Below are 27477 nucleotides of genomic sequence, written 5' to 3'. Positions count from 1 at the left end.
ATCACCAAGTTAGTATTGGAGGGCAGCGTGGAGGGTAAAAATCGTAGAGGGAGACCAAGAGATGAATACACTAAACAGATTCAGAAGGATGTAGGTTGCAGTAGGTACTGGGAGATGAAGAAGCTTGCACAGGATGGAGGAGCATGGAGAGCTGCATCAAACCAGTCTCAGGACTGAAGACCACAACAACAACAACAGCAACAACAACAACAGCAACAACAACAACCTCCTTTGGAGCATTTTGCGCCCACAATAATGGGTCGTCATACCCAGACACAAAAGTATACATTTCACATCACTATAACCTGTAATTTTTGTTATGATATATAATGTTTCTCACTGAAGCACACTGTGTGGATTGTGGTGTAATTGCATGTGTTGTGTTGTACAATTTCAACAAGATTACAATAAAACTAGTTACTTATTATTAATGTGACATGAGGTTTTATTTAATCACTACTTTTCCTGGCTAATGAACGTTATTTTAATAAAGTAAATCTCCACCTGGGAACGTGCAACTACGTTGTCTGTCAAGCAGTGTAAATGTCACTAAGTTCATTTACAAAGGTAATCATATATAGTCAGCAAACAAGCTAAATGTATGATAAGTAATCTGAACTAAACAAGAGTAATGATTTTTAGTAATTTCAGTGGTGTTGTTTAAAAGACTCTTTGTTAGTTGGAGATCGTTCATTTATTCTAACGCTTTTGTTATTCAAGATGGCAACATTTTTCTTCAAGCAAAATGCACATTTTTGTCACACATTACCTAACGTGCACAACGCTACTGTATTTTCCTGTCAAAATATTTCATAAAAGTTGTTGCGAAATTACCAGGCTTCATACATCAGCAGTTAAGAATTTATATCACGTAACATGCTGTTTGAATTCATAGAAGTTCTATGTATTCACAGTCTAACTGGAATTTATTACCTCAGAGTAGGTCATCGGCCACCAATACACAATTATTATCGCAGTAATGACCAACAACATTTATGTCTGTATAGAAAATCAATTTAAAACTGCCGCTACAATATTTCACTAAGATAGCATCTAACATAAGACAATGACTTATCGATTCTGCTTCAGGCTACGTTTTACTCCTAATAAGTAATATATATATTTAATATTTTCGAGCCTTCACTATATGCATTAACATTTGGAAATATTTCTCAATGTTAAAAGACTTAATATTCACCGTTTACTAATAAACTGCTGCAGATCAATAGCCCTAATGACAGCGCTCTTTAGTAAGTGAGCACAAAACTTAACATTTATATAGGACGAGAATTACAATGAAATAAAACTCCGAACAAAGAAGATTCATTTCAGTAACACATAAACTCTATTTTCAAGTATCGGTTAGTAACATAATACAGCTTTTTACAGACCTCTGTGTTACGAGGCATTAATAACATCCTATAAGTACAACAGTTCAACAAGAAGAAGGATTTTTCTATAAAATCATGGATAAGAAAACATTGAGATTGTCATTATCTTTTTACATGGGTATTGTCTGAGATATAATTTTTTACAAAGTATTGAATTGTTCCCCCTCCCACTTACCATGGACTATGCCGTTGGTGGGGAGGCTTGCGTGCCTCAACTATACAGATAGCCGTACCGTAGGTGTAACCACAACGGAGGGGTATCTATTGAGAGGACAGACAAACGCGTGGTTCCTGAAGAGGGGCAGCAGCCTTTTCAGTAGTTGCAGGGGCAACAGTCTACATGATTGACTGATGTGGCATTGTAACACTAACCAAAATGGCGTTGCTGTGCTGAAACTGCGAACGGCTGAAAGCAAGGGGAAACTACAGACGTAATTTTTCCCGAGAGAATACAGCTTTACTGTATGATTAAATGATGATGGCGTCCGCTTGGGTAAAATATTCCGGAGTTAAAATAGTCCCCCATTCGGATCTCCGGGCGGGGACTACTCAGGAGGACATTGTTATCAGGAGAAAGAAAACTGGCGTTCTAAGGATCGGAGCGTGGAATGTCAGAACCCTTAATCGGGCAGTTAGGTTAGAAAATTTAAAAAGGGAAATGGATTAGTTGAAGTTAGATATAGTGGGAATTAGTGAAGTTCAGTGGCAGGAGGAACAAGACTTTTGGTGAGGCGAATACAGGGTTATAAAAACAAAGTCAAATAGGAGTAATGCAGGAGTAGGTTTAATAATGAATAAAAAAAATAGGAATGCGGGTAAGCTACTACAAACAGCATAGTGAACGCATTATTGTGCCCAAGATAGATAAACGTTTATATGCCAACTAGCTCTGCAGATGACGAAAAAATTGAATAAATGTATGATGAAATGAAAGATATTATTCAGATAGTGAAGGGAGACGAAAATTTAATATTCATGGGTGACTGGAATTTGGTAGTAGGAAAAGGGAGAGAAGGAAACGTAGTAGGTGAATATGGATTGGGGCTAAGAAATGAAAGAGGAAGCCGCCTGGTAGAATTTTGCACAGAGCGCAACTTAATCATAGCTAACACTTGGTTCAAGACTCATAAAGAAGGTTGTACACATGGAAGAAGCCTGGAGATACTGACAGATTTCAGATAGATTATATAATGGTAAGACAGAGATTTAGGAACCAGGTTATAATTGTAAGACATTTCCAGGGGCAGAGGAGGAGGAGAGGAGGAGATTAGTGTTTAACGTCCCGTCGACAACGAGGTCATTAGAGACGGAGCGCAAGCTCCGGTGAGGAAAGGATGGGGAAGGAAATCGGCCGTGCCCTTTCACAGGAACTCTCCCGGCATTTGCCTGAAGCGATTTAGGGAAATCACGGAAAACCTAAATCAGGATGGCCGGAGACGGGATTGAACCGTCGTCCTCCCGAATGCGAGTCCAGTGTTCCAGGGGCAGATGTGGACTCTGACCACAATCTATTGATTATGAACTGTAGATTAAAACTGAAGAAACTGCAAAAAGGTGGGAATATAAGGAGATGGGACCTGTATAAACTGACTAAACCTGAGGTTGTACAGAGTTTCAGGGAGAGCGTAAGCGAACAAATGGCAGGAATGGGGGAAAGAAATACAGTAGAAGAAGAATGGGTAGCTTTGAGGGATGAAATAGTGAAGGTAGCAGAGGATCTAATAGGTAAAAAGGCGAGGGCTAGTAGAAACCCTTGGGTAACAGAAGAAATATTGGATTTAATTGATGAAAGGAGAATATATAAAAATGCAGTAAATGAAGCAGACAAAAGGGAATACAAACGTCTCAAAAATGATATCGACAGGAAGTGCAAAATGGCTAAGCAGGTATGGCTAGAGGACAAATGTAAGCATGTAGAGGCTTATCTCACTAGGGGTAAGATAGATGCTGCCTATAGGAAAATTAAAGAGACCTTTGGAGAAAGGAGAACCACTTGCATGGATATCAAGAGCTTTGATGGAAACCCAGTTGTAAGCAAAGAAGGGAAATCAGAAGGGTGGAAGGTGTATATAAAGGGTTTATATAAGGACAGTGTACTTGAGGACAGTGTTATGGAAATGGAAGAGGATGTAGATGAAGATGAAATGGGAGATATGATACTGCGTGAAGAGTTTGACAGAGCACTGAAAGACCTGAGTCGAAACAAGGCCCCCAGAGTAGACAACATTCCATTAGAACTACTGACAGCCTTGGGAGGGCCAGTCCTGACAAAACTCTACCATCTAGTGAGCAAGATGTATGAGACAGGTGAAATACCCTCAGACTTGAAGAAGAATATAATCATTCGAATCCCAAAGAAAGCAGGTGTTGACAGATGTGAAAATTACCGAACTATTAGTTTAATAAGTCATGTCTGCAAAATACTAACGCGAATTCTTTACAGACGAATGGAAAAACTGGTCGAAGCCGACCTCGGGGAAGATCAGTTTGGATTCCGTAGAAATATTGGAACACGTGAGGCAATACTGGCCCTACGACTTATCTTAGAAGAAAGATTAAGGAAAGGCTAACCTACGTTTCTAGCATTTGTAGACTTAGAGAAAGCTTTTGACAATGTTTACTGGAATACTCTCTTGCAAATTCTGAAGGTGGCAGGGGTAAAATACAGGGAGTGAAAGGCTATTTACAATTTGTACAGAAAGCAGATGGCAGATATAAGAATCGAGGGGTATGACTGAAGACCACAACAACAACAACAACATTAAATTGTTTTGTTGACAATAATTATTTGCTATTTTATTAACGATGAAGTCCTTTCCATTAGTGTTACAAGAATAGGGTCAAAGTTCAGTCACATTCCACTTAAAATGCTGTCATGAATATTACTTTGAATAAAATATAGACATGGATACTACAAATGATGACATTCACCAAAGTACACGCAACCAGTACTAACTCACCTTGAGAGTGTTTTTCCTGAAAATTAATGATTCTATTTGCTAATACGGGTCGCCAAGACCTGAAGGGACGAATTTTGAAAGTAATAGTATTCATTCAACTTAGAACAGATGATGATACTGCGGGCTGCCTGGACTAAGAAGTGTTTTGTGGACACTATCATTCTAAAGTTCTACGTGTGGCTTGATTACGCACTCAACCGTTCCCTCCCGCCCCCCTTTCTAAATATCATGATAACTAAAGCGCAAGGATAAATACAAATGGAAACAATTAGTGAAGTGACACTGTACATGATAGTTACAAATACTTGCATACAAGCAATAATGAAATTAAATTATGAAGTAATTAGTGTCCTTAGCGATATCTTGATAGCAGGTCTCAAGGCTGTGCGGAGTGAAAGGACCCATTCCATAGAGGATTCTCAACAACGAACTTTATTTACCAGGTAACGAAACAACCAACACTGGTAATAGCACAGAGATACAATGATAATACAACTTAATAATTGTTCAAATAATAAACAAAGTAAAAAAATCCAGAAAAATCTTGCAAAGCAACAAGCGTAACGTTTAAGAACATAGATTTCAATTTAAGACAAATGACAGTAATTTCGAGAACAAGTTACTTTCTTCGTATATACAGGGTGTTACAAAAAGGTACGGCCAAACTTTCAGGAAACATTCCTCACGCACAAATAAAGGAAAGATGTTATGTGGACATGTGTGTCGGAAACGCTTAATTTCCATGTTTGAGCTCATTTTAGTTTCGTCAGTATGTACTGTACTTCCTCGATTCACCGCCAGTTGGCCCAACTGAAGAAAGTTAATGTTGACTTCGGTGCTTGTGCTGACATGAGACTCATTGCTCTGCAGTACTAGCATCAAGCACATCAGTACGTAGCATCAACAGGTTAGTGTTCATCACGAACGTGGTTTTGCAGTCAATGCAATGTTTACAAATGCGGGGTTGGCAGATGCCCATTTGTTGTATGGATTAGCACGGGACAATAGCCGTGGCGCGGTACGTTTGTATCGAGACAGTTTTCCAGAACGGAGGTGTCCCGACAGGAAGACGTTCGAAGCAATTGATCGGCGACTTAGGGAGCACGGAACATTCCAGCCTATGACTCACGACTGGGGAAGACCTAGAACGACGATGACACCTGCAATGGACGAGGCAATTCTTTGTGCATTTGACGATAACCCTAATGTCAGCGTGAGAGAAGTTGCTGCTGTACAAGGTAACGTTGACCACGTCACTGTATGGAGAGTGCTACGGGAGAACCAGTTGTTTCCGTACCATGTACAGCGTGTGAAGGCATTATCAGCAGCTGATTGGCCTCCACGGGTACACTTCTGCGAATGGTTCATCCAACAATGTGTCAATCCTCATTTCAGAGCAAATGTTCTCTTTACGGATGAGGCTTCATTCCAACGTGATCAAATTGTAAATTTTCACAATCAACATGTGTGGGCTGACGAGAATCCGCACGCAATTGTGCAATAACGTCATCAACACAGATTTTCTGTGAACGTTTGGGCAGGCATTGTTGGTGATGTCTTGATTGGGCCCCATATTCTTTTCCATCTACGCTCAATGGACCACGTTATCAAGATTTCATACGGGATACTCTACCTGTGCTGCTAGAACATGTGCCTTTACAAGTACGACACAACATGTGGTTCATGCACGATGGAGCTCCTGCACATTTCAGTCGAAGTGTTCGTACGCTTCTCAACAACAGATTCGGTGACAGATGGATTGGTAGAGGCGGACCAAATCCATGGCCTCCACGCTCTCCTGGTCTACCCTCTTAACTTTCATTTATGGGGGTATTTGAAACCCCGGTACCAAATGTAGAGATTCTTCGTGCTCGTATTGTGGACGGCTGTGATACAATACGCCATTCTCCAGGGCTACATCAGCGCGTCAGGGATTCCATGCGACGGAGGGTGGATGCATGTATCCTCGCTAACGGAGGACATTTTGAACATTTCCTGTAACGAAGTGTTTGAAGTCACGCTGGTAAGTTCTGTTGCTGTGTGTTTCCATTCCATGATTAATGTGATTTGAACAGAAGTAATCAAATGAGCTCTAACATGGAAAGTAAGCGTTTCCGGACACATGTCCACATAACATATTTTCTTTCTTTGTGTGTGAGGATTGTTTCCTGAAAGTTTGGCCGTACGTTTCTGTAACACCCTGTATAGTTAAAGGCTACCCAGCCATTGACCTTCGTCTGTGTGAATGCGCACAGGTTGCCCAAACTCTTACGGGAATCGCCAAAGTGTGCGCGAGTAATGAGTGGGTGGTAAAATGTCTGTAAGGTACAATACATATGTAGAATTGTGGACAGTTGGGAATGTGAGTCTCACGGGAAGCGTGCAAGGGATAAGTCCCTGCAGTCGCGCTATTGATCTGTGTCTTCAGTGGCTCAGAAGGATAGAGTGTCTGTCATGTAAGCAGGAGATCCCGGGTTCGAGTCCCGGTGAGGGCACACATTTTCAGCTGTCCACATCGCGGTGTATCAACAACACCAGTCGGCAGCTGAGGTTGTCAGTTAGTTATAATTTATTCCAGGGAACAGTAACTGTTCTTTCGTGAACAAGTTACTGTCTTCGTATATACAGTAATTTCCTTCAATAAAATTTTTTCTTAATTTGGAACTTATGGTTTTTCTTGTGGCAAAATTTAGTTGCCAAATACAGCTTTTTTTTTAAATAAAAGAAAACAAAAGGTGTTAAGAAAGGACATTACAGATGTTCTAATTGTTCAGTGCAAATTCTTTAGACAAAATTATTTGAAAGAGGATTAAGAAGCCTGGCGGCTCCGAAAGGGTTTGAAATGTTTTGAATAATTTAAAACTTCAAAAACATTATATAAAAGTTACAGTTTTAAATCAAATAAAAATTTCTTGAAAGTGGAGTACATGTATAAATTATTTCTCAAACTTAGCAACGTTCCACTGTCATAGACCTACATAGTTGAACTGGCCACGCGGAAACGAGTGATGCGCAATGCAGCCGGCTTAGAAAACGCACCACCGACGCTGCTAATATACTCCGTCCGCAAAGAAAAACTCGACACGAATTTCTTCTGTTCAGGTGATCGAGTCAGTACACTTGCTAGCTCAAGATAAAGTGTTTCCAGCAGGAGAGACAGAGAAGAACGCCAACAGGAAATCTTGCTTCCGAACGGCATCAGGGCTAGATTCCTAATGCGCACAGCGCTCACACTCTCCTAGTCGTACCATCCGCGACCCCTACGACTGTCGAAGGTTCCCAATCGACGGCGGTCGCGAGAACATGCACCAGTCGTAAGATTGAAGGAGCAGTGAAGAGCGCCACTGAACTGCCGAGAGACATATCCAATGGGGTCTTGTCCCGCCATTTTCAGGACGAAGCTCTCTGACGTCACAGAGCCTCATTGTGATTGTGAACTGCCCAGTCGATTTCTTACCTCTATGGTGGCCCAGGAAAGTAGTCCGGCCCACCCTACAAACCGAGACCAAAAGTTCATCGAACTGCCTGTATCAGAGAGTTGCACGCAGCGGGTCGTCCAGTGCCAGCTTTCGTAAGTTCGGGATACATTACTCGCTGGTGGAATCGGCCAAGTTAAGCTGAAACGCCAGACTATCGCAAAGCGTCTAGACCGTCGCCGGGCCGTCGCCTTCCCAGTCGCTTCACAGAGGGTACAACGGGCTGGAATGGAACTCTGGGCTCATGGGCAAGGCCGCTCGAGAGTCAGCCCGCCTCTGCCTTCACTGGACGGCTTTCTCCCGTAGAGGCATGACAAAAATGACGATGAAGTTGGCAGAAATGAGAGGGGATAGGCTAGAAAAAGCATGCAAAAAGCATGTCATCTCTCATCATCATAATTCCACAAACGTAATTATAGCTTTTTTGCACCAGAATGGGCCGGAAGGAGTGGCCAATCGGTTCTAGGCGCTTCAGTTCAGAACCGCGCGACCGCTACGGTCGCAGGTTCGAATCCTGCCTTGGGCATGGATGTGTGTGGTGTCCTTAGGTTAGTTCTAGGGGACTGATGACCACAGAAGTTAAGTCCCATAGTGCTCAGAGCCATTTTTGCACCAGAATGAAACTAGTAAAACCTTAAACGAATTCCTCCTCAACTTTACGAACTTTGCAAAGACAAAATGAAGGTAGTGAAATCTGGTTTCACAGGATAGAGTGGATCAGGTTATGGTTGTTAGGGGGGCCGTAATCAGTTACTGTTAGTTGCACAAAACACACAAACTTTTATTTTCCTAAGAACCACTTAATTACACATTGCCTTAAAAGGATCAAGTTAAAACAATATGGCTGAAGGCCTAGTTAAGAAAACTTGCAATACCTCCTGGGCTGAAGGCCCAAAATTACGCAAAAAAAAGTACGGCTGAAGGCCTGAACAGAAGTTATAAAAATTCCTTTGAAGAATACATGTGGCTGAAGGCCTTATCTTAAAAATATATCACGTAAAAGCTCGGCTGAAGGCCACACACTGGACACTGAACAACTCAGGGCTTAGGGCCTGGATAACAAGAATTTCAGCTAGACAAATTTTCAAAATTAAGTTTTTAAATAAATCAGTCTTCAAATTTTAATTTAAGTCGGCTGAAGGCCTTATTGTAACATTAAAACAAACTAAATAAATAGACGGCTGAAGGCCTCTCACAGTACATCAGACTAAAATAAAAATCACAATCTAAAACCAACAGAACAGTGGTGATCACAAGTGTTCAAAAGGTCGGCCTGAGGAGGCGACTCTAACGTAAGGTGAGGTGAGACAGGCAGCCAAGGGTAAGGTTAAATAATCGGATGGCAACCCGACCCAGGGACGGCTGAAGGACTGACCAACAACCTAATCAATTCCCTTCCTCACGACCAACGGTACGACAACGGAAAATATCAGCCGAGGCCGAAGATACCAGCCGCACTACGTCTTTAAAATTGGCGTCTAAAAACAGCCAAGGCTCAATAACCACTCTTAAGAAGAAAAATATGAACAAACAACTAAAAGGCTGTCGAACTACACGCCGTGCCAGACACCATCAACACGGTGAGGAAACACACACTGCCGGAAAACTACGCTAACGACCAGGGCAGGTAACTGGGGCGTTAATTGCCGTAAGGCAGAAAATACCGCTGGTGCACTTCACTGATAAGTCATAAACAATTTAACCGTTAAAGACCATACAGAAAGATGGCTGCAAAATTTCACCGACTCCAGCACACCATCCATTGCTGCTAGCCAGAACGGCCCGGAAAGCAACAACCAGCAATGAATGAAGAGATGTCACAGCAGTTCAGGTTTCATAACAGGTTAACTGATTACTCAACTTCAGTGTCCAGGTTTGGTGGACAACGAACTTCGTACCTCTCGCAGCTACAGCCTCACAATCAAACTGCGCGTGCACGCTGCCAGCGGTCCCGGCATGACCTCGCACCGCAGAGACTTCCTCGCTGCTGTGTCCCAATCGACCGTCTCCATGCAGCATGCAGACAGCATTAAAATAGCTACTCAGTCATACCACAAAAGCCACACATGGTTCCGCGAAACATTCCCACAAACAACTTGAACAATACTAAAACCAGTCACTGTGGAACAACTAGGAGGAATTACAAGTCGACACACACAGAGTACACGGAAGAGGCCGGCGACCAAATACACGTCGTCCGTTGAGACAACCGACCGAATGACCAACCAAGGTCGTCCCCACTGAAGTCATGTGTGCCAGCAATGGTCGGGCTAGTCCTGGCTGTCCGGACCTCACTGCTGCTCCGTTCCCACTGAACTCCTGACACACGGCGACCCAGAAATACTAGCGGTCGTTCCAAAGATAGTACGACAGTGCTCTCATCGATAAGCGCTGCTGCTGCCACTCACGGGCAGGCAAGCCAGCAATTTTGTGACGCCAGTAAATCGAATAGGAAACGAGAAGGGAGTAACACCAAAACAAGATGTCAAGTAATAATGGTACAAACACGAGCCGCACATGGCTTATTAAGTGTCATTAGATTGAATTACGTTAATCTGAATCTAAAAAATAAAAGTGATATTTAAGCAGGTTCTGTAACAAAGCACCCCTTCAAAATTGAGTGGCGACACTTCCCTATTTTAATAAACCGCACCAATACTACATTTACTGTCGTTTCTGTTTCACACAGTAAATATTAATTTTAACATAGATTTTAAACAATATACTAGATTGTGCTTGAGATGAGATGTTAACACTTTTGTAATTAACTGTCAATACATTTAACCAAAACCATTTCCAACACAATTTCATTTAAATTGAGTCTGGCTTTCCTGTACACGAATAATGAAATAATTGTCTATGGCTTGTCTTGTCAGAAGTAGTGAAGTTTAGGATACATTGCTAAAAGTACCTCTGCAGGATCTTCACGTCTCTTATTAACTTGATAGACCAAAGGCGACACAGTGTCTACGTTTGATACGCATTCTCGAAGTAATATAGTGTAATTCTTGCAACACTGTATTTTAGGCTGGGAAAGTCTTAGATCCACTGCTACAATTTGCGAGAGACAACAGGCAGTCTAATTATCGACTTCTTCCATAATTTGTGCCAGTGTTAGCACAAATATTTAATGGCATGCAGAGCGCACCAGTAACGTGACCTCACTCTAGCACTGCTGGCTCTCCACTCATCGCAGTTCAGTCTGTATGCAGTACACTTCGTTAGACGTAAAAGGTTTTCGCAAAACAGAAAACGACAAGGTCTACCTGCCAACCCTAGCTCGGCGCTATCCACTCGGTCTGCCTGCTGAACATTTTCTTTCGTAGAAATAGCGTTCACGAAACGGAACGACAAGGGGAAAAGCTTGGCTGTCTTCAGCTTTAATGGCTTCCTCATTTCTTTGAGAGAATTTATTTGCTTTTCGTAATGATAAAATATAACAAAGAGCTCAGACTTTACACATTGCTTTGTTTTTGTATTTCTGATGGTACAACAATCAAATAAATGTGCATTTCATAATCCCCCTACACTTTTACAATGTTTTGATCACTCCCCTCGCTATAAAATAATCATAAATAAATAAATGTCGTGTGACTAGGGGCTCCCGTCCGGGAGCCTGTTCGCCAGGTGCAAGTTTTTCGATTTGACGCCACTTTGGCGATTTGCGCGTCGATGGGGATGAAATGATGATGATTAGGGCAACACAACACCCAGTCCCTGAGCGGAGAAAAATCTCCGACCCACCCGGGAATCGAACCTGGGCCCTTAAGAATGACATTCTGTCGTGCTGACCACTTTTTTTTTAATCTCATTTTGTTCGCTATCGTTCGTTGCATCTGCTCGGGGCGGACGTCGTAAGACACCCGTTGAAGTTCGTCGTTGATCGGTTAACTCAGATTTTTATTACAGAGGGCAGCTAACCCTCTGACCGAACACGCTGAGCTACCGTGCCGGCATCACTCAGCTACCGGGGCGGACAGTTTACATAATCATTAATCAGTCAGGTGAGACTTCGACAGTAAACTATGTAAAAGCAACGCTGTTCCGTTACAACCTGCTTCACCTTCGACTCCGTCTTACTTCCATTTTCCGTCTTTTGTATTACCAGAAAGTTTGCATCCGTATGCACAGGGTGACAGCTAGTCAAGGAATATTTTAGGGAACTGATTTAAAAAGGTTATTGCAAAGGCTCAGTCAAATCTTTACAAGTTTTCTCCTAGAGTAACTTAGGCTGCGCCTGAGTTACCAAAGATGCTTGTCTTTCAGAACCGAGGTAGTTCTGTCCGGTTAAAGCTGCTGCCACGAGACGGCTGCAGTCTTCTGCTTAAATTTCTAGCGAGTTCACGCCATCGGTTTTATCCAATAGCATGGGTGCGAGGCAGGTCACGCGTGTGGATTCTGGAGGGTTCTGCAGAGCGGAACACAGTTGCTCCGTTCTTTTGAGATGTAGACCTCCAGTAGAACAGACGATTTTCACGGGAGGCAGAGCCTCTGGTTCTGCGCCCCATGGCATGGCCACTAACAGACCTAAATATGAAGCGCCGTCTCTCCCACTGTGCACCGACTTTAGTTATCCGACTTCCCAGACTGGTAAATTCTTCCCTGGACGCGCCCCTTGTATCCCTTACACCGAAATATACGCTCTTTATTTGACTTAATTTCCTGTTCTGTCATTTAACGGCAGTTCTGGACCCCCACTCACAAGTACTGACCGCTCGACTTCCTGTACATTGTCGTCCCTCAGCCTGATGCAGCAACCTCCATCCCTTTCCCCGCACCTGGTCATTTTCGTGAGAAGTGGGATGTAACAACCTCCTTCTTCTTCTACCCGCACATGTTCTCCTATCAGGCGAATCCAGGCGGTCAGAGAAGTCATGTGCCTTGGTCTGACACAGCTACACACTTTCTGCAGTGAATCACAGTTCGATATTTCATCAACGGGCTAGATGACTTTGTATTAAATGCTACAGTGAGATGATACGCTACTGTGGCGCTGGGATTTTAGTTCAAATGGTTCAAATGACTCTGAGCACTATTGGACTTAACATCTGAGGTCATCAGTCCCCTAGAACTTAGAACTACTTAAACCTAACTAACCTAAGGACATCACACAAATCCATGTCAGAGGCAGGATTCTAACCTGCGACCGTAGCGGTCGCGCAGTTCCAGACTATAGCGCCTAGAACCGCTCGGTCAGAGAGGCCGGCGGGATTTTTGTGTGTGCCAGCACTACAAACGTGCACCGGAAGCCAAACGGAAACTGAATTACGTATATTTACTTTTTGTGGCGGTAACTCAAATTTTCTGTCCACCCGCCATGCACACTACTGGCCATTAAAATTGCTACACCAACGAGAAATGCAGATGATAAACGGGTATTCATTGGACAGATATATTATACTAGAACTGACATGTGATTACATTTTCACGCAATTTGGGTGTATAGATCCTGAGAAATCGGTACCCAGAACAACCACCTATGGACGTAATAACGGCCTTGATACACCTGGGCATTGAGTCAAACAGAGCTTGGACGGCGTGCTCGGCCACCATTGACCAGACGTTTTCAATTGGTGAGAGATCTGGAGAATGTGGTGGCCAGGGCAGCAATCGAACATGTTCTTTATCCAGAAAGGCCCGTACAGGACCTGCAACATGCGGTCGTGCATTATCCTACTGAAATGTAGGGTTTCGCAGGGATCGGATGAAGGGTAGAGCCACGGGTCGTAACACATCTGAAATGTAACGTCCACTGTTCAAAGTGCCGTCAATGCGAACAAGAGGTGACCGAGACATGTAACCAGTGGCACCCGATACCATCACGTCGGGTGATACGCCAGTATGGCGATGACGAATAAACGCTTCTAATGTGCGTCCACCGCGATGTCGCCAAACACGGATGCGACCGTCATGATGCTGTAAACAGAACCTGGATTCATCCGAAAAAAATGACGTTTTGCCACTCGTGCACCCAGGTTCGTCGTTGAGTACACCATCGCAGGCGCTCCTGTCCGTAATGCAGCGTCAAGGGTAACCGCAGCCACGGTCTCCGAGCTGATAGTCCATGCTGCTGCAAACGTCGTCGAACTGTTCGTGTAGAAGGTTGTTGTCTTGCAAACGTCCCCATCTGTTGACTCAGGGATAGAGACGTGGCAGCATGATCCTTTACAGCCAAGCGATAAGATGCCTGTCATCTCGAGCGCTAGTGATACGAGGTAGTTCGTATCCAGCTCGGCGTTCCGTATGACTCTCCTGAACCCACCGATTCCATATTCTGCTAACAGTCATTGGATCTCGACCAACGCGAGCAGCAAAGTCGTGATACGATAAACCGCAATCGCGATAGGCTACAATCCAACCTTTATCAAAGTCGGAAACGTGATGATACACATTTCTCCTTCTTACACGAGGCATCACAACAACGTTTCACCAGGCAACGCCGGTCAACTGCTGTTTGTGTATGAGAAATCGGTTGGGAACTTTCCTCAAGTCAGCACATTGTAGGTGTCGCCACCGGCGCCGACCTTGTGTGAATGCTTTGAAAAGCTAATCATTTGCATATCACACCATCTTCTTCCTGTCGGTTAAATTTCGCGTCTGTAGCACGTCATCTTCGTGGTGGAGCAATTTTAATAGCTAGTAGTGTACGTTGTTAATCTAAGGCCACTCTGTGTTCGCAGCTGCACCGACAGAGTCATGGAGGCGCATGCTGGACGTCAACGTGCTGGGTCTGAGCATCTGCACCAGGGAGGCCATCCAGGACATGATCAGAAGGGGTGTCGACGACGGGTTCGTCATCCACATCAACGGGTAAGTTGCTGTGGGGTCGCACCATCCCATTGTCCTGCGGTTCGCCAGATGATAGCGTGGTGCGTGACATCGCCAGTGCAGATCACCGTGCAACTAAGGCGTTCTCTGAACCACTAATCTTATTAAGGGTGCTGCTAAATTGGGTTGATCTTACACCTACGTTTCCAAGTGGACCAACAGTTCATTATGGACGAGGGTATTCGGGAAAAAAGGTCCGATTTCTAACAAATGTTTCAAACTTAACTTCTGAAGTCATCAGTCGCCTAGAACTTAAAACTAATTGAACCTAACTAACCTAAGGACATCACACACATCCATGCCCGAGGCAGGGTTCGAACCTGCGGCCGTAGCAGGCTCACGATTCCGGACTGTAGCGCCTAGAACCGCACGGCCACTCCGGCCGGCGATTTCTAACAAACCTAAACCATCACTAATGAAGGTTTCTCTGGCTTCCAAAAGTGTCAAATGGTTTAAAATCCACCTTCATTAGTACATAACGCCGTGAAACTATCTACTCATATGTTACATAGGGGGAGGGAACGTGGCGCAGCATCAGACGCCTGCGGAAGCTGCGTGTTAAGGAGGCTAATTTATTAAGTTCTCTAGCCTTTCTATTACGCTGCTGTGAAGAGAAGACTATTCCATGTTTTGCCTACGTGAGCCACCATATTAACACAGCTGCTGCCAAGAGAATATTTCGTCGTGCCAGTTTCGCCCTGATCCGAGAGAGGATACATTATACTAGAAATCAGTTGGATACAAACGGACGCGTGCTAATGGCCGTCCACTTGCGGTTGTCGGAGTCACTCTCGGCTTTGGATTGGGAATGGATTGATGCAGCCACAGTAGCACAACAAATGTCATCACAGAGGACAACCACAGAAAGGCAGAAAGCCTTTCACAGCAACAGTATGGAGCAGAGCGGAAAACAACAGAACGGGCCGTTATCAACATGAAGACAAGAAACATCGACGCGGGTGCCATGTCGGCTCTCAAGAAGGGACTTCATTATACACCATCGCCGCAGAGTATCCTTTTTGCAGACGTAATAAGTAGGGTGGAACAAGCAGTTCACAAGAAGCCCAGTGAAACTGCAGAAGAAATTCGCCGAGAAACGAGTCGCATTCTTTCTAAATCCAAGCCGCCGACTTCGAACATTACAAGAGCTGAGAGTAATGGTCTTCGTGAACTCCGCAACGATCCACACCCCGTAGCTCCGGCAGCTGACAAGGGCAGAGCGGCCGTCATTATGCAACGAGCAGACTACAAGGCGAAGATTCGGTTGATGCTGGAGGAAGAGACATATCGAAAACTGCCAAAGGACCCAACTTCAAGAATAATGAAGAAGACGTCGGAGCTTCTCAAGAGGTCATCGCTGGCATCAAAAATCTCCTCCCTCGGGCACCTCGACCACGTACATTGTAAGGCCTTCCAAGTGTTCACAAGAAGAACACTTCTCTACACCCCATCGTGAGAACCAATTGCATGGGGGCTTAATTAAAAAAAAACTAATATTAATGAATAAATGCAATAAATTTACTAGCTGTGTGACTGGTTACGAAGTCTCGTAACCGGTTGGACCTGACCATTATTAGCACGCAATCTGACTGCATAAAATAAAAATAAAGAATGACTACGAATTTCCATTAACACAATTGATTAATTAAGTCCCCTGCAACTATAAAAGCTACGAAACAACAAATCACAAGTGTAACTGTTCTGTGTGTGGTAGTGTGACTCAATGTACATATATCTGGCTCGGTTCTTTCTCAATACGACAAAATATTTTAAACACCACTTACAATGAACGAATTGAAAAACCAGAAATACTATAATTGCACATAGAAACCAGAATTACAAGTCTAATAAATCAACACTAGCCAGATGCTTTGTTGACTGTACCTGTGAGCAAGAGGGATTGTTATTAAAGACTACTGTAATACCTTTTTACCTCATTATATATTGACGAAAATATTCCATTACACCAGCATAGTAAATCAAAAGCCCATCAGCTTTCTCAGATATATTCTGAAAATTGCATCTTCTCCCATCTATACATTACACCAACCGAACAGTACAACTTTTCAGTCAACACTCAGATCGTCTACTCTCTTGACCAACAAAACAACGACTCCTCTTGACATCCTCTGAATTGCTACTGCCAGTGGAGGCGGCGGAATAATAATCTTTGGCGCAATCTCTGGCGCTGTGGCTCACAATGCGTCGCCTACTCACAGACCCGCGAAACATCTGGACAACCTCCTTACCCCATACGTTTGTCACTGTGCGCCCCACATCAAGAATGCAGCCGACTTCATCAGTCGAATGAAATGCCTGCGTCTCGGAGAAGGGGATATTATGGTCAGCGCGTTCCCATTAAAGACTCTTTAGATCTGCTCTCCCAGTTATTTCAAATGGTTAAAATGGCTCTAAGCCCTTTGGACTTCACATCTGATGTCATCAGTCCCCTAGACTTTGATCTACTTAAACCTAACTAACCTAAGGATATCACACACATCCATGCCCGAGGCAAGATTCGAACCTGCGACCGTAGCAGCCTCGCGCTTCCCGACTGAAGCGCCTAGAACCGCTCGACCACAGCGGCCGGCCCCAGTTATTTGACGACAGTTTTGTGGTTTTACTCAAGCATAACTGACTCATAGTATTTCTTGTATGATGGAGAATATTTCAACCAGACGGACGGCGTTGCGATGGGAAGCTCATTAGACGCAGTGGTGGCCAATCTGTTCATGGAGTACTTTGAAAACATCGCCCTGGACACGGCTCCTGAAAAGCCTAGTTGCTTTTATCGTTACGTCGACGATACGCTCGTTGTTTGGTATCATGGACGTGAAAAGCTGGGAGAATTATTGGACCACATCAACAACATCCATGACAACATCAAGTTGACGATGGAGGTAGAGACAGGTGGTGCCTTGCCGTTCGTTGATATCCCCGTCCGCCGCAAAGCAAATGGGTGTCTCAGCCACAGCGTTTACCGGAAACCCACCCACACAGACAGATATCTGCACGCTAACAGCTATCACCATCCGTTGGAGAAAAGTTCTGTTCTGAGGACCTTAGTGCATCGAGCAGAAACCGTCTCATATTCTGAAAACTTGCCGAAGGAACTGAGCCACTTACGGGAAGTATTCAAGGAAAACGGCTACAGTAACCGCCAGGTTTCGAAGCTGGCTCAAATGGCTCTGAGCACTATGGGACTCAACTGCTGTGGTCATAAGTCCCCTTGAACTTAGAACTACTTAAACCTAACTAAGCTAAGGACAGCACACAACACCTAGCCATCACGAGGCAGAGAAAATCCCTGACCTCGCCGGGAATCGAACCCGGGAACCCGGGCGTGGGAAGCGAGAACGCTACCGCACGACCACGAGATGCGGGCAAGGTTTCGAAGCTATCTTTCCGAAAGTGTGTAAGCAGAAATACTCCGACGAAGTTTGCATTCTTGGGGTTATGTGATTCAATAACAGGAAAGTTAAGCCGGCTCCTAAAGAGGCATAAAATCGATTCGGTCTTCAGGGTTCCAGCAAAAATTCGACAACTCTTGAGGCCTGTGAAAGACGACGTAGGCCTGAGAACGCCAGGAGTATATAAAATACCGTGTGGTGTGGACGGTTCTACATCGGGCGGACTGTGCGTACCATTGAACAGCGCTGTGTAGAACACGAGAGACGTTTTCGTCTACGGTACCCTGAGAAATCGCGGTAGGAGAGCATGCATTAGGAAACGGTCATTGTATATTGCATTCGACGAGACATCTATTATCACATGGACTAACAGTTTTTGGGATAGCATAACAAAAGAAGCGATCGAAATGAAAATTTGTGACAACACTCTCAATAAAGACGGCGTGGGACCCGGCCATCGGAAGGTTGAAGCGGGCGCGGCGGCCGCACAACGCAAACATTACCATATATGTTGCGGGACCGCGTACCAGTGACGTCACGGAAGGCAGCGCGGCTATATAAGGACGGCAGCAGCAACCAGAAGACAGTCACCACTTGACAATGGCCGAGGAGTACTTGGCCGAAAGCTCGAGGATTTTAAACCACTTGACGCGGCTGGAGGCCCGAGAAACCTGTATTAGTACATATCGCCGTGAAACTATGCACTCCTATAAACCGTCACAACTTTTACAAAAAATCTCTTTTTGTTTATTTCATTACATTATTTTCTATTTTTCTGCATACTTCTTTAAACATCTGTCGTAACATTATACACGCATTTCTATCCATATGTCATAGTCGTGTGCACTGTGAGGATGACCAGAGACAGTTTTCTGCAAAGCTAAATGTAAGCGTAGGCTTCCGCGGCCGTTGACATCTTCAATAAAATTCTTCAGGGTATCAGACCGCATCGTCATAATTTAAAATGCGCCAACGTTTAGGCCAGCGTTGCAGCTAGCCTTCATCAGGGCCTTACGTTAAACCGCTAAATGAAACTCACTTGGTTCCTTAAATAGCTGCACGAGAAAACCGTGTCGTTACTTGATTGGCTGTAAAAGGAGGAGGAGGAGGGATAAAAGGTATGCTTTATTGGTGTTTCCTTTATTATCTGTCATTGGCTGAAATAGCTGTTTTCTATTGGTCTTTATATTAATCCACCCCATTGGAGGAGACGGACGAATAGCGAACAGGTGATGGCTGTGACGTCACACTGTTTACATGCTGTCCAGAAGCCGGCTGCGGCGTGCCATTGCTTTGTGTGCTCGCGACCACTACTGCGGCTCTCCGCGTGTCTGCATGGGCCGCCACGGCTCTGCCGCCGCTCCGTAGCCCTGCTATTGCAGGCAGCCAAGACCTCGGAAGCTTGTACCCGTCCTCTCTATTCATGTTGGCGGGTCTTTTGGCTATTTCCATCGCCTCTCTAATCTTTCTTTTGAAAGTGAGAGGCTGTTTCGCCAGGACGCGGGCTTCTTGAAAAAATATTGGTTTCCCGCACTCGTCTCGGTGTTCCGCCACTGCTGACTTAGTGTGTTGTTTCAGGCGGATATATCTTTCATGTTCCGAGAGCCTTGTGCTAATCGGACGTCCCGTCTCACCTATGCAGACTAATCCACACGCACAACCAATTTCATACACGCCAGCTGTGTGTAGTTTGTCAACTGCATCCTTGGTAGAACCGAGCATGTCTGATATTTTGTTTCTGCTTCGGAAAATTGGTTTGATGTCGGCTTTTCGTAGAATTTTGCCAGTACGTTCGGTGACCCCTTGTACATATGGTATCACAGCAATGCTCTGTGCCTCCTTCTCCTCTTCCCTATTAGTCTTCTCCCTTGTCGACATGGTGCTGTCTATCGTCTGCTTCCCATAGCCATTAGTTCCGAAGATGGACCTGAGGCGTTCAAGTTCTGTCTTCAGATGTTCTTCGTCGCTTATCCTGCGCGCTCTCTTCGTTAGCGTGTGCAGGGCGGACTTCTTCTGCGTAGGGTGATGGTGGGAGGAGGCGTGAAGGTACCTGTCCGTACTGATTGGTTTCCTGTACACTTTGTGGCCAAGTTTACCATCAGGTTTTCGATAAACTTCCACGTCGAGAAAAGGCAGCACCCCATTCTTCTCTGTTTCTATTGTAAACTGAATTTTCCTATGCTGTTGGTTAAGGTGCTTGTGGAAGTCCTGTAACTCCTCTTCTCCGTGGGGCCAAATGACGAAAGTATCATCGACATAGCGAAGCCAACAATTTGGACGTAATGGTGCGGACTGGAGGGCTGTTTCCTCAAATGCCTCCATGAAGATTTCTGCTGCGATAGGCGATAGGGGTGAGCCCATAGCTACACCGTCAATTTGTTCATAAAATTGACCTCTCCACTTGAAATAGGTGGTAGTCAGACAGTGGCGCACAAGCTCACATATATCAGGTGCCACGCGTTCTTCTAGGATGTTCACAGTATCTGACACTGGGACATTCGTGAATAGGGATTTGACGTCGAAACTAACCATCAGATCTTGTTCCGTAGCACGCATTTCCTTTAGGAGAGACACGAAGTGAGTGAAATCCTTAACGTAGGACTCGGTTTGATGCACTAGGTGTCGGAGCCTAGGTGCCAGTTCTTTCGCTAGGTAGTAGGTCGGCGAATTTATACTGTTTACTATGGGCCTTAAGGGGAAGTCGGTTTTGTGTACCTTCGGTACACCATATATCCTTGGTGCCTGTGTCACTTGCGGGATGAATCTTCTGGCCTTATCGAAGTTGATTCTAGAGTGCTTGAGCAGTGCCTGCGTCGTTTTGATTACCTTGGCCGTCGGATCTCCCTGAAGTTTCTTGTAGATAGGTTCTGCGAGAATATCTTCCATTCGTTTGTTGTAATCAGTTGTGTCCAAGACTACAGTGGCGTTGCCCTTATCTGCCTGTACCACTACTAAGTGGGGGTTGTCCCTGAGTTCCTTGATGGCACGGTATTCCTCAGCGTTGATGTTTTGCTTCGGTGGCTTTGCTTTATTCAGAACTCTGACCGTTTCCTGCCGGATCTTCTCCGCCTCGGCCTGTGGCAGATGACGTACCGAAGCCTCTACGGATTCTATGATATCTTCTTTTGGAACTCGCTTAGGTGCGACTGCGAAATTCATCCCCTTGGCCAGAATTGCTGTGGTTGCTTCGCTCAAGGTGTGGCTGGAGAGGTTGACCACTGTCCGTCGCCTGTCCAGCGTCAATGTTTCGTCCGTGGCTTTCTGTTGAAGTTTGTCGTACTTTCTCATCTGGCGTTTAGTAATACTATTGCTGGTCCTTGATGCTTGCTGAAAGGTTAACCTGTCGACTTTATCCCAGTCTTCCATCTGAAGGTTTCCGGCCAGAAATAGGTGCAGATCACACAAATTCCTGTTGTGAGCATCGAGACTTACGCGGATGTGGCGGATCCTTTCCCGTAGCAATGCTTTACTGGCTTTAGCACAGATATTCCTCGCCTTGTTCGTTTTTATGTGAGACGTCAACCGCAAAGAATACGGCACAACACTCGTGTCTCTGCATCTCTTCAAAAAAAGCAAGGTCATTCAGCAGTTTCAGCCTTTAGTAAGGCTCTGATGAAGGCTAGCTGCAACGCTGGCCGAAACGTTGGCGCATTTTAAATTATGACGATGCGGTCTGATACCCTGAAGAATTTTATTGAAGTTGTGCAAAGCTGTTTGTCCCACATAAATTCCATTGATACAGTTGAAACTGCGCTGAAGTTGAAATTGTGAATCACCGGTTTGGGCGAATCGTGAATCGCTCACCCCCATACTGCAATCGGGCGTTGGCTACGCTTCAGCGATGTGGTTGGGGAGCACCACGGTACAGCCGAGATTTTTCATCGTTTGATTTTCACGTCTTTGGCGACCTGAAGAATGACGTGCGTGGACTCGATTTCAGTCGGACGAGCACGTGTAAATTTGGGTGTGGTTGTGGATACGTCGCCGGCCGACTGCGTTCCACGAAACAGGAAATGATCGTCTCCCAGTGGTGTGAATGTCTTAACTTGCATGTTGATTACTTTTAAATGGAACCATTCCATGGTCTCATTGTATTGGGTGTCTAGTTTTCCTGTCAAAATATGTTGTAAAATAAGTTTCCTCTCACTACCATGAATAACGATGTCTTACTTTCAGAGTCACCCGCTCACACTGTAACCTCCCTACAGTAAAAATATGTATAATATTCACATTTTTGTATAGCCTCCCCACAGATAAATTCCGTAACCTAACAATAATACAATGTGACTAACCTACTAACTTCCTAATAAAGAATGTGACTCATATATAACATTTCAATAATTAACTGACTGCCGCGCGGGATTAGCCGAGCGGTCTAAGGCGCTGTAGTCATGGACTGTGCGGCTGGTCCCGGCAGAGATTCGAGTCCTCCCTCGGACACGGGTGTGTGTGTTTGTCCTTCGGATAATTTAGGTTAAGTAGTGTGTAATCTTAGGGACTGATGACCTTGGCAGTTAAGTCCCATAAGATTTCACACACATTTGAACATTTTTTGAATTAACTGACTGTGAATCTAAAGTGCTAAATTTTGGACGTCAGCAGTGCTGCGTCATGGCCCTGAAAGATCATTCTAAATAAATTGAAAATTCTTACCTCAATGAAGTCGCCGGATAACGCGTATGTATCTGCTCCTGTAAGAAATTTTTCTGGCACAGCCCAGTGCAGTGCTGGCCGCCAGATTTGTCATGTATAAAAGGAAACGACTGATGTTGCTTTACGATAATCGGGATGACCATGGATTGCAGAAATTAATAAATTCTTTAAATTCAGATGAATGATTGTCAAAAAGTTAATTTTATAAAATGGATTATTATTAAAACATTTTTTGAAACATTTACATGGGACTTGATATAACCATAGCACAAATTTTATTGTGACAAGCTACATATGCGCGCGTCTGCTTTTACCTTTTATTACATCGCTCAGGCACCGCCATCGCTCCCCACGACCGGCCCAGCCAACTCCATACACCAGACTGCTGGCTACTACTTACTCCTACTGACACTGCCCTTACTGCAGCCAACACTGCTCTCTGGTCTGAGATTCTCTTATAGCTTACATATAGCAGTCAGTGCGAGAGCAATCCATCGAAATTATATCTGCTCGAGTGTGCTAGAAATAAATTCCTTACAAGATTAGTGACTTTGGCGGATAATAATTCTCACAATATGAGGCTTCTCGCTGCTGACGCAGTTTTATACGTGAAGTTTCGGTCAGGTAAAAATTGCAGCAATATCGAGTTAGATAGCGAGCAAATACAGGGTGTTTCAAAAATGACCGGTATATTTGAAACGGCAATAAAAACTAAACGAGCAGCGATAGAAATACACCATTTGTTGCAATATGCTTGGGACAACAGTACATTTTCAGGCGGACAAACTTTCGAAATTACAATAGTTACAATTTTCAACAACAGATGGCGCTGCAAGTGATGTGAAAGATATAGAAGACAACGCAGTCTGTGGGTGCTCCATTCTGTACGTCGTCTTTCTGCTGTAAGCGTGTGCTGTTCACAACGTGCAAGTGTGCTGTAGACAACATGGTTTATTCCTTAGAACAGAGGATTTTTCTGGTGTTGGAATTCCACCGCCTAGAACACAGTGTTGTTGCAACAAGACGAAGTTTTCAACGGAGGTTTAATGTAACCAAAGGACCGAAAAGCGATACAATAAAGGATCTGTTTGAAAAATTTCAACGGACTGGGAACGTGACGGTTGAACGTGCTGGAAAGGTAGAGCGACCACGTACGGCAACCACAGAGGGCAACGTGCAGCTAGTGCAGCAGGTGATCCAACAGCGGCCTCGGGTTTCCGTTCGCCGTGTTGCAGCTGCGGTCCATATGACGGCAAAGTCCACGTATCGTCTCATGCGCCAGAGTTTACACCTCTATCCATACAAAATTCAAACGCGGCAACCCCTCAGCGCCACTACCATTGCTGCACGAGAGACATTCGCTAACGATATAGTGCACAGGATTGATGACGGCTATATGCATGTGGGCAGCATTTGGTTTACTGACGAAGCTTATTTTTACCTGGACGGCTTCGTCAATAAACAGAACTGGCGCATATGGGGAACCGAAAAGCCCCATGTTGCAGTCCCATCGTCCCTGCATCCTCAAAAAGTACTGGTCTGGGCCGCCATTTCTTCCAAAGGAATCATTGGCCCATTTTTCAGATCCGAAACGATTACTGCATCACGCTATCTGGACATTCTTCGTCAATTTGTGGCGGTACAAACTGCCTTAGATGACACTGCGAACACCTCGTGGTTTATGCAAGATGGTGCCCGGCCACATCGCACGGCCGACGTCTTTAATTTCCTGAATGAATATTTCGATGATCGTGTGATTGCTTTGGGCTATCCGAAACATACAGGAGGCGGCGTGGATTGGCCTCCCTATTCGCCAGACATGAACCCCTGTGACTTCTTTCTGTGGGGACACTTGAAAGACCAGGTGTACCGCCAGAATCCAGAAACAATTGAACAGCTGAAGCAGTACACCTCATCTGCATGTGAAGCCATTCCGCCAGACACGTTTTCAAAGGTTTCGGGTAATTTCATTCAGAGACTACGCCATATTATTGCTACGCATGGTGGATATGTGGAAAATATCGTACTATAGAGTTTCCCAGACCGCAGCGCCATCTGTTGTTGAAAATTGTAACTACTGTAATTTCGAAAGTTTGTCTGCCTGAAAATGTACTGTTGTCCCAAGCATATTGCAACAAACGGTGTATTTCTATCGCTGCTCGTTTAGTTTTTATTGCCGTTTCAAATATACCGGTCATTTTTGAAACACCGTGTACATGTCTGGTGCAAAGCTGGCAACTAGCTCTTGATGTAGAGGGATACAAAGTTACAAGATTTCACGGGGTGTAAAAGTGTAGTGTCGCATGACTTCTGGAATGATGAGCCAGTCATGTATTTCACAGTAAAAATATGAGGATAGGATATGGGGATACGAAGTGGAACAGTCTCATAGGCTTACTTGTATGTAAAGCAAATGATAGATGTTGGTTTATGCCAAAGTACTGGGGAAATTTTTCTACAAAAGAAACTCTATGCAAAACACTTGTACAGCACACAGCTGAGCGCTCCTCAAGTGTATGTATGGTACATACAAGTTGATTCACGAAGATATGCAAATATTTTAATATGATATTATGAACGTTTCAACAGTCTTAAAGGAAAGTAAGCAAATTTACTTGTATAATAATCTTTGCTACTCTGGATGTACTGGAAAACTACTGCAGATACACGTCTGGGACATGTTCTATTACATTCACCAGAGCAATAACAACAAAAATAAATCGAAATCGTGCGTTACTTTAACCTCGTAGTTTTGCGATGGCTTCATATTAGCGAAGTTTGCTAAATTCAAGCAAAATCTTTTAGTAGCCGTAACTAAACATTTGCGGACCTATGTTTATATGAATTTTTTGTGTAGTTTTACTAGTGGAATAACTTATTAAAATATTTGCGTATCTTCGTGAATCACCCTGCATATCAGGCCATACTATCAGTGGGCGCTGGAAGTAGAATAGTCTGCGGATGGTTCTTAAAATGTTTTCAATAACTTTTGTACAAGATGGTTATAGGGCTATTTTGATGCGAAATACCTTACAATGTTGCCGTTGTTATAGACTCCCTGTATATTTTTTCCTTAAGCCAGCTATCAAAAATGTCACTCACGCTCATTGTAACAATGCGCCCCACAATGTTACACGTTGTTACAGTAGGTGGGGAAAGTTGTTACACGTAGCGTATCTTATAAAACATCTATAAAAATGTTATAGTTTTGCATTACACGTTGCTCCTCTTCTCTTACATGTAATTCGTTATCACTATTGTAGAAAAAGGGTTTCATTTGTACAAATTACTGGCGATCTGGCATTACTTCTTTTGCTGCTTTAGTATATGTTTCCTTTGGTGTTGTATCTCGGTTGGTCTTCTTTTTGTAATATCTCATATTGCCTTCGAAATGAAAATGCACGATAAAATACTGCATGTGACATAGGGCAGGTTGTTACATCGTAATAACTGGGCTCAGTGAGTTGTAATACACTGTCTCATACATTGCCACTTCATATGCAATTACGTATGAGCATCACTTTTCTATTGTAGAGAAATTTTAAACGTCTTATCACTCACTGGAAGTTAGAACTTTCACATGATACAACATTTGAACTGATATACAGAGAAGAAAGATTTCCAGAAACAGAAACAACGTCCCCTCTCTCTGTCTTTCTAATACAGACATGAGGACTGTACTACCAGATGCTTTCCTCTACCGGAAAGAAAGTGCTTTGGTATCATCACTTAGCTCGAAAGTCGCTTGGAACGTGTTGCCCCATGTAACAACTAACCCTGGTCTCCCATACACCAAAAAGGGATGTCCGAATCGTCACACGTTTGTTTGATGGCGAGTGAGTATAACAGAAGTGTTGAAAAATTGTAAATGTCTGACATTCAATGAAATAATTTGTAAATATCTCGTGAACTTCTTGGGAAACTAAAAATATTCTTCGGTTTCCTCCGTATCAGTGCCTTATAGATCGAGTAAATGAAATTAGGCTCTCGGGGAAGCGTGCAAGCAGTAATTTAGCATTTCCACTACATGTGAAACGGAACGGGAAGAAACTTTAATTATGGTGGGATAACAAGCACCAACGGAGACGAAATAGTGAAGACAGAAGAATATCAAACAGGAAAAACGACAAGGCACAATAGATGATACACGAGTTATCGAATTTAAATGGAAGAGAATATAAGTGGAAGAGAAACGTCTAAGACTATGAGACTGACAGAAAGTGTTAAATAGCTAGGCAGGTTTGATTAGAAAAATGCAAGGTCGTAGACACGTGGGTGACTATGGGGAGAAGTAGATACAGGAAAATCAAAGAGATCTTTGTAGGAAAGAGAAGAATTTGTATGAGATTTAAGAGCTCATATCGCAAGCCTGTACTAGGCGAAGAATTGAAAGCTAAAAATAGAACGAATATGTAAAAGGGTCTTAAAAGGGAAATGGGTTTGATCGCAAACATATAGAAAGGGAAGGAGACGTAAATGAAGATAAAATGGAAGATAAGATACTGCGAGAATAATTTGATAGAGCACTGAAAGATGTAATCGGGAAAAAGGTCCTTACAGAAGACGACATTCCTACTCCCTTTGGAGAGCCAACCAGCCATGACAACTTTTCCACCTATTTTGCTAGACATATGGAACAGACGAAATACCCTCATTCAAGAAGAATATAATAACTGATACTAAAATTGTACATAAAAGGTAGATGTTGACAGGTGTGCACACTGCCGAACCATCAGGTTAATAAGACTTCCTGTTCTGC

General features: G+C 43.9%; 1 protein-coding gene across 1 annotated transcript in view; it reads left to right on the top strand.

Annotated features, from left to right (window-relative positions):
- Nucleotides 1-27477, top strand: part of LOC126100769 (dehydrogenase/reductase SDR family member 11-like) — a 96173-nt gene that overhangs the window by 38108 nt on the left and 30588 nt on the right. Inside the window, exon 3 of the mRNA XM_049911389.1 lies at nucleotides 14508-14637. Within this exon, the coding sequence (XP_049767346.1) occupies nucleotides 14508-14637 (130 nt within the window). The remainder of the gene's footprint in view (nucleotides 1-14507; nucleotides 14638-27477) is intronic.

Source organism: Schistocerca cancellata, chromosome 9 (genome assembly GCF_023864275.1).
Source record: "Schistocerca cancellata isolate TAMUIC-IGC-003103 chromosome 9, iqSchCanc2.1, whole genome shotgun sequence".
Classification (NCBI taxonomy): Eukaryota; Metazoa; Arthropoda; class Insecta; order Orthoptera; family Acrididae; genus Schistocerca; species Schistocerca cancellata.
The sequence above is the reverse complement of the archived record's forward strand: the minus strand, read 5'-3'. Positions and strand labels throughout refer to the sequence as shown.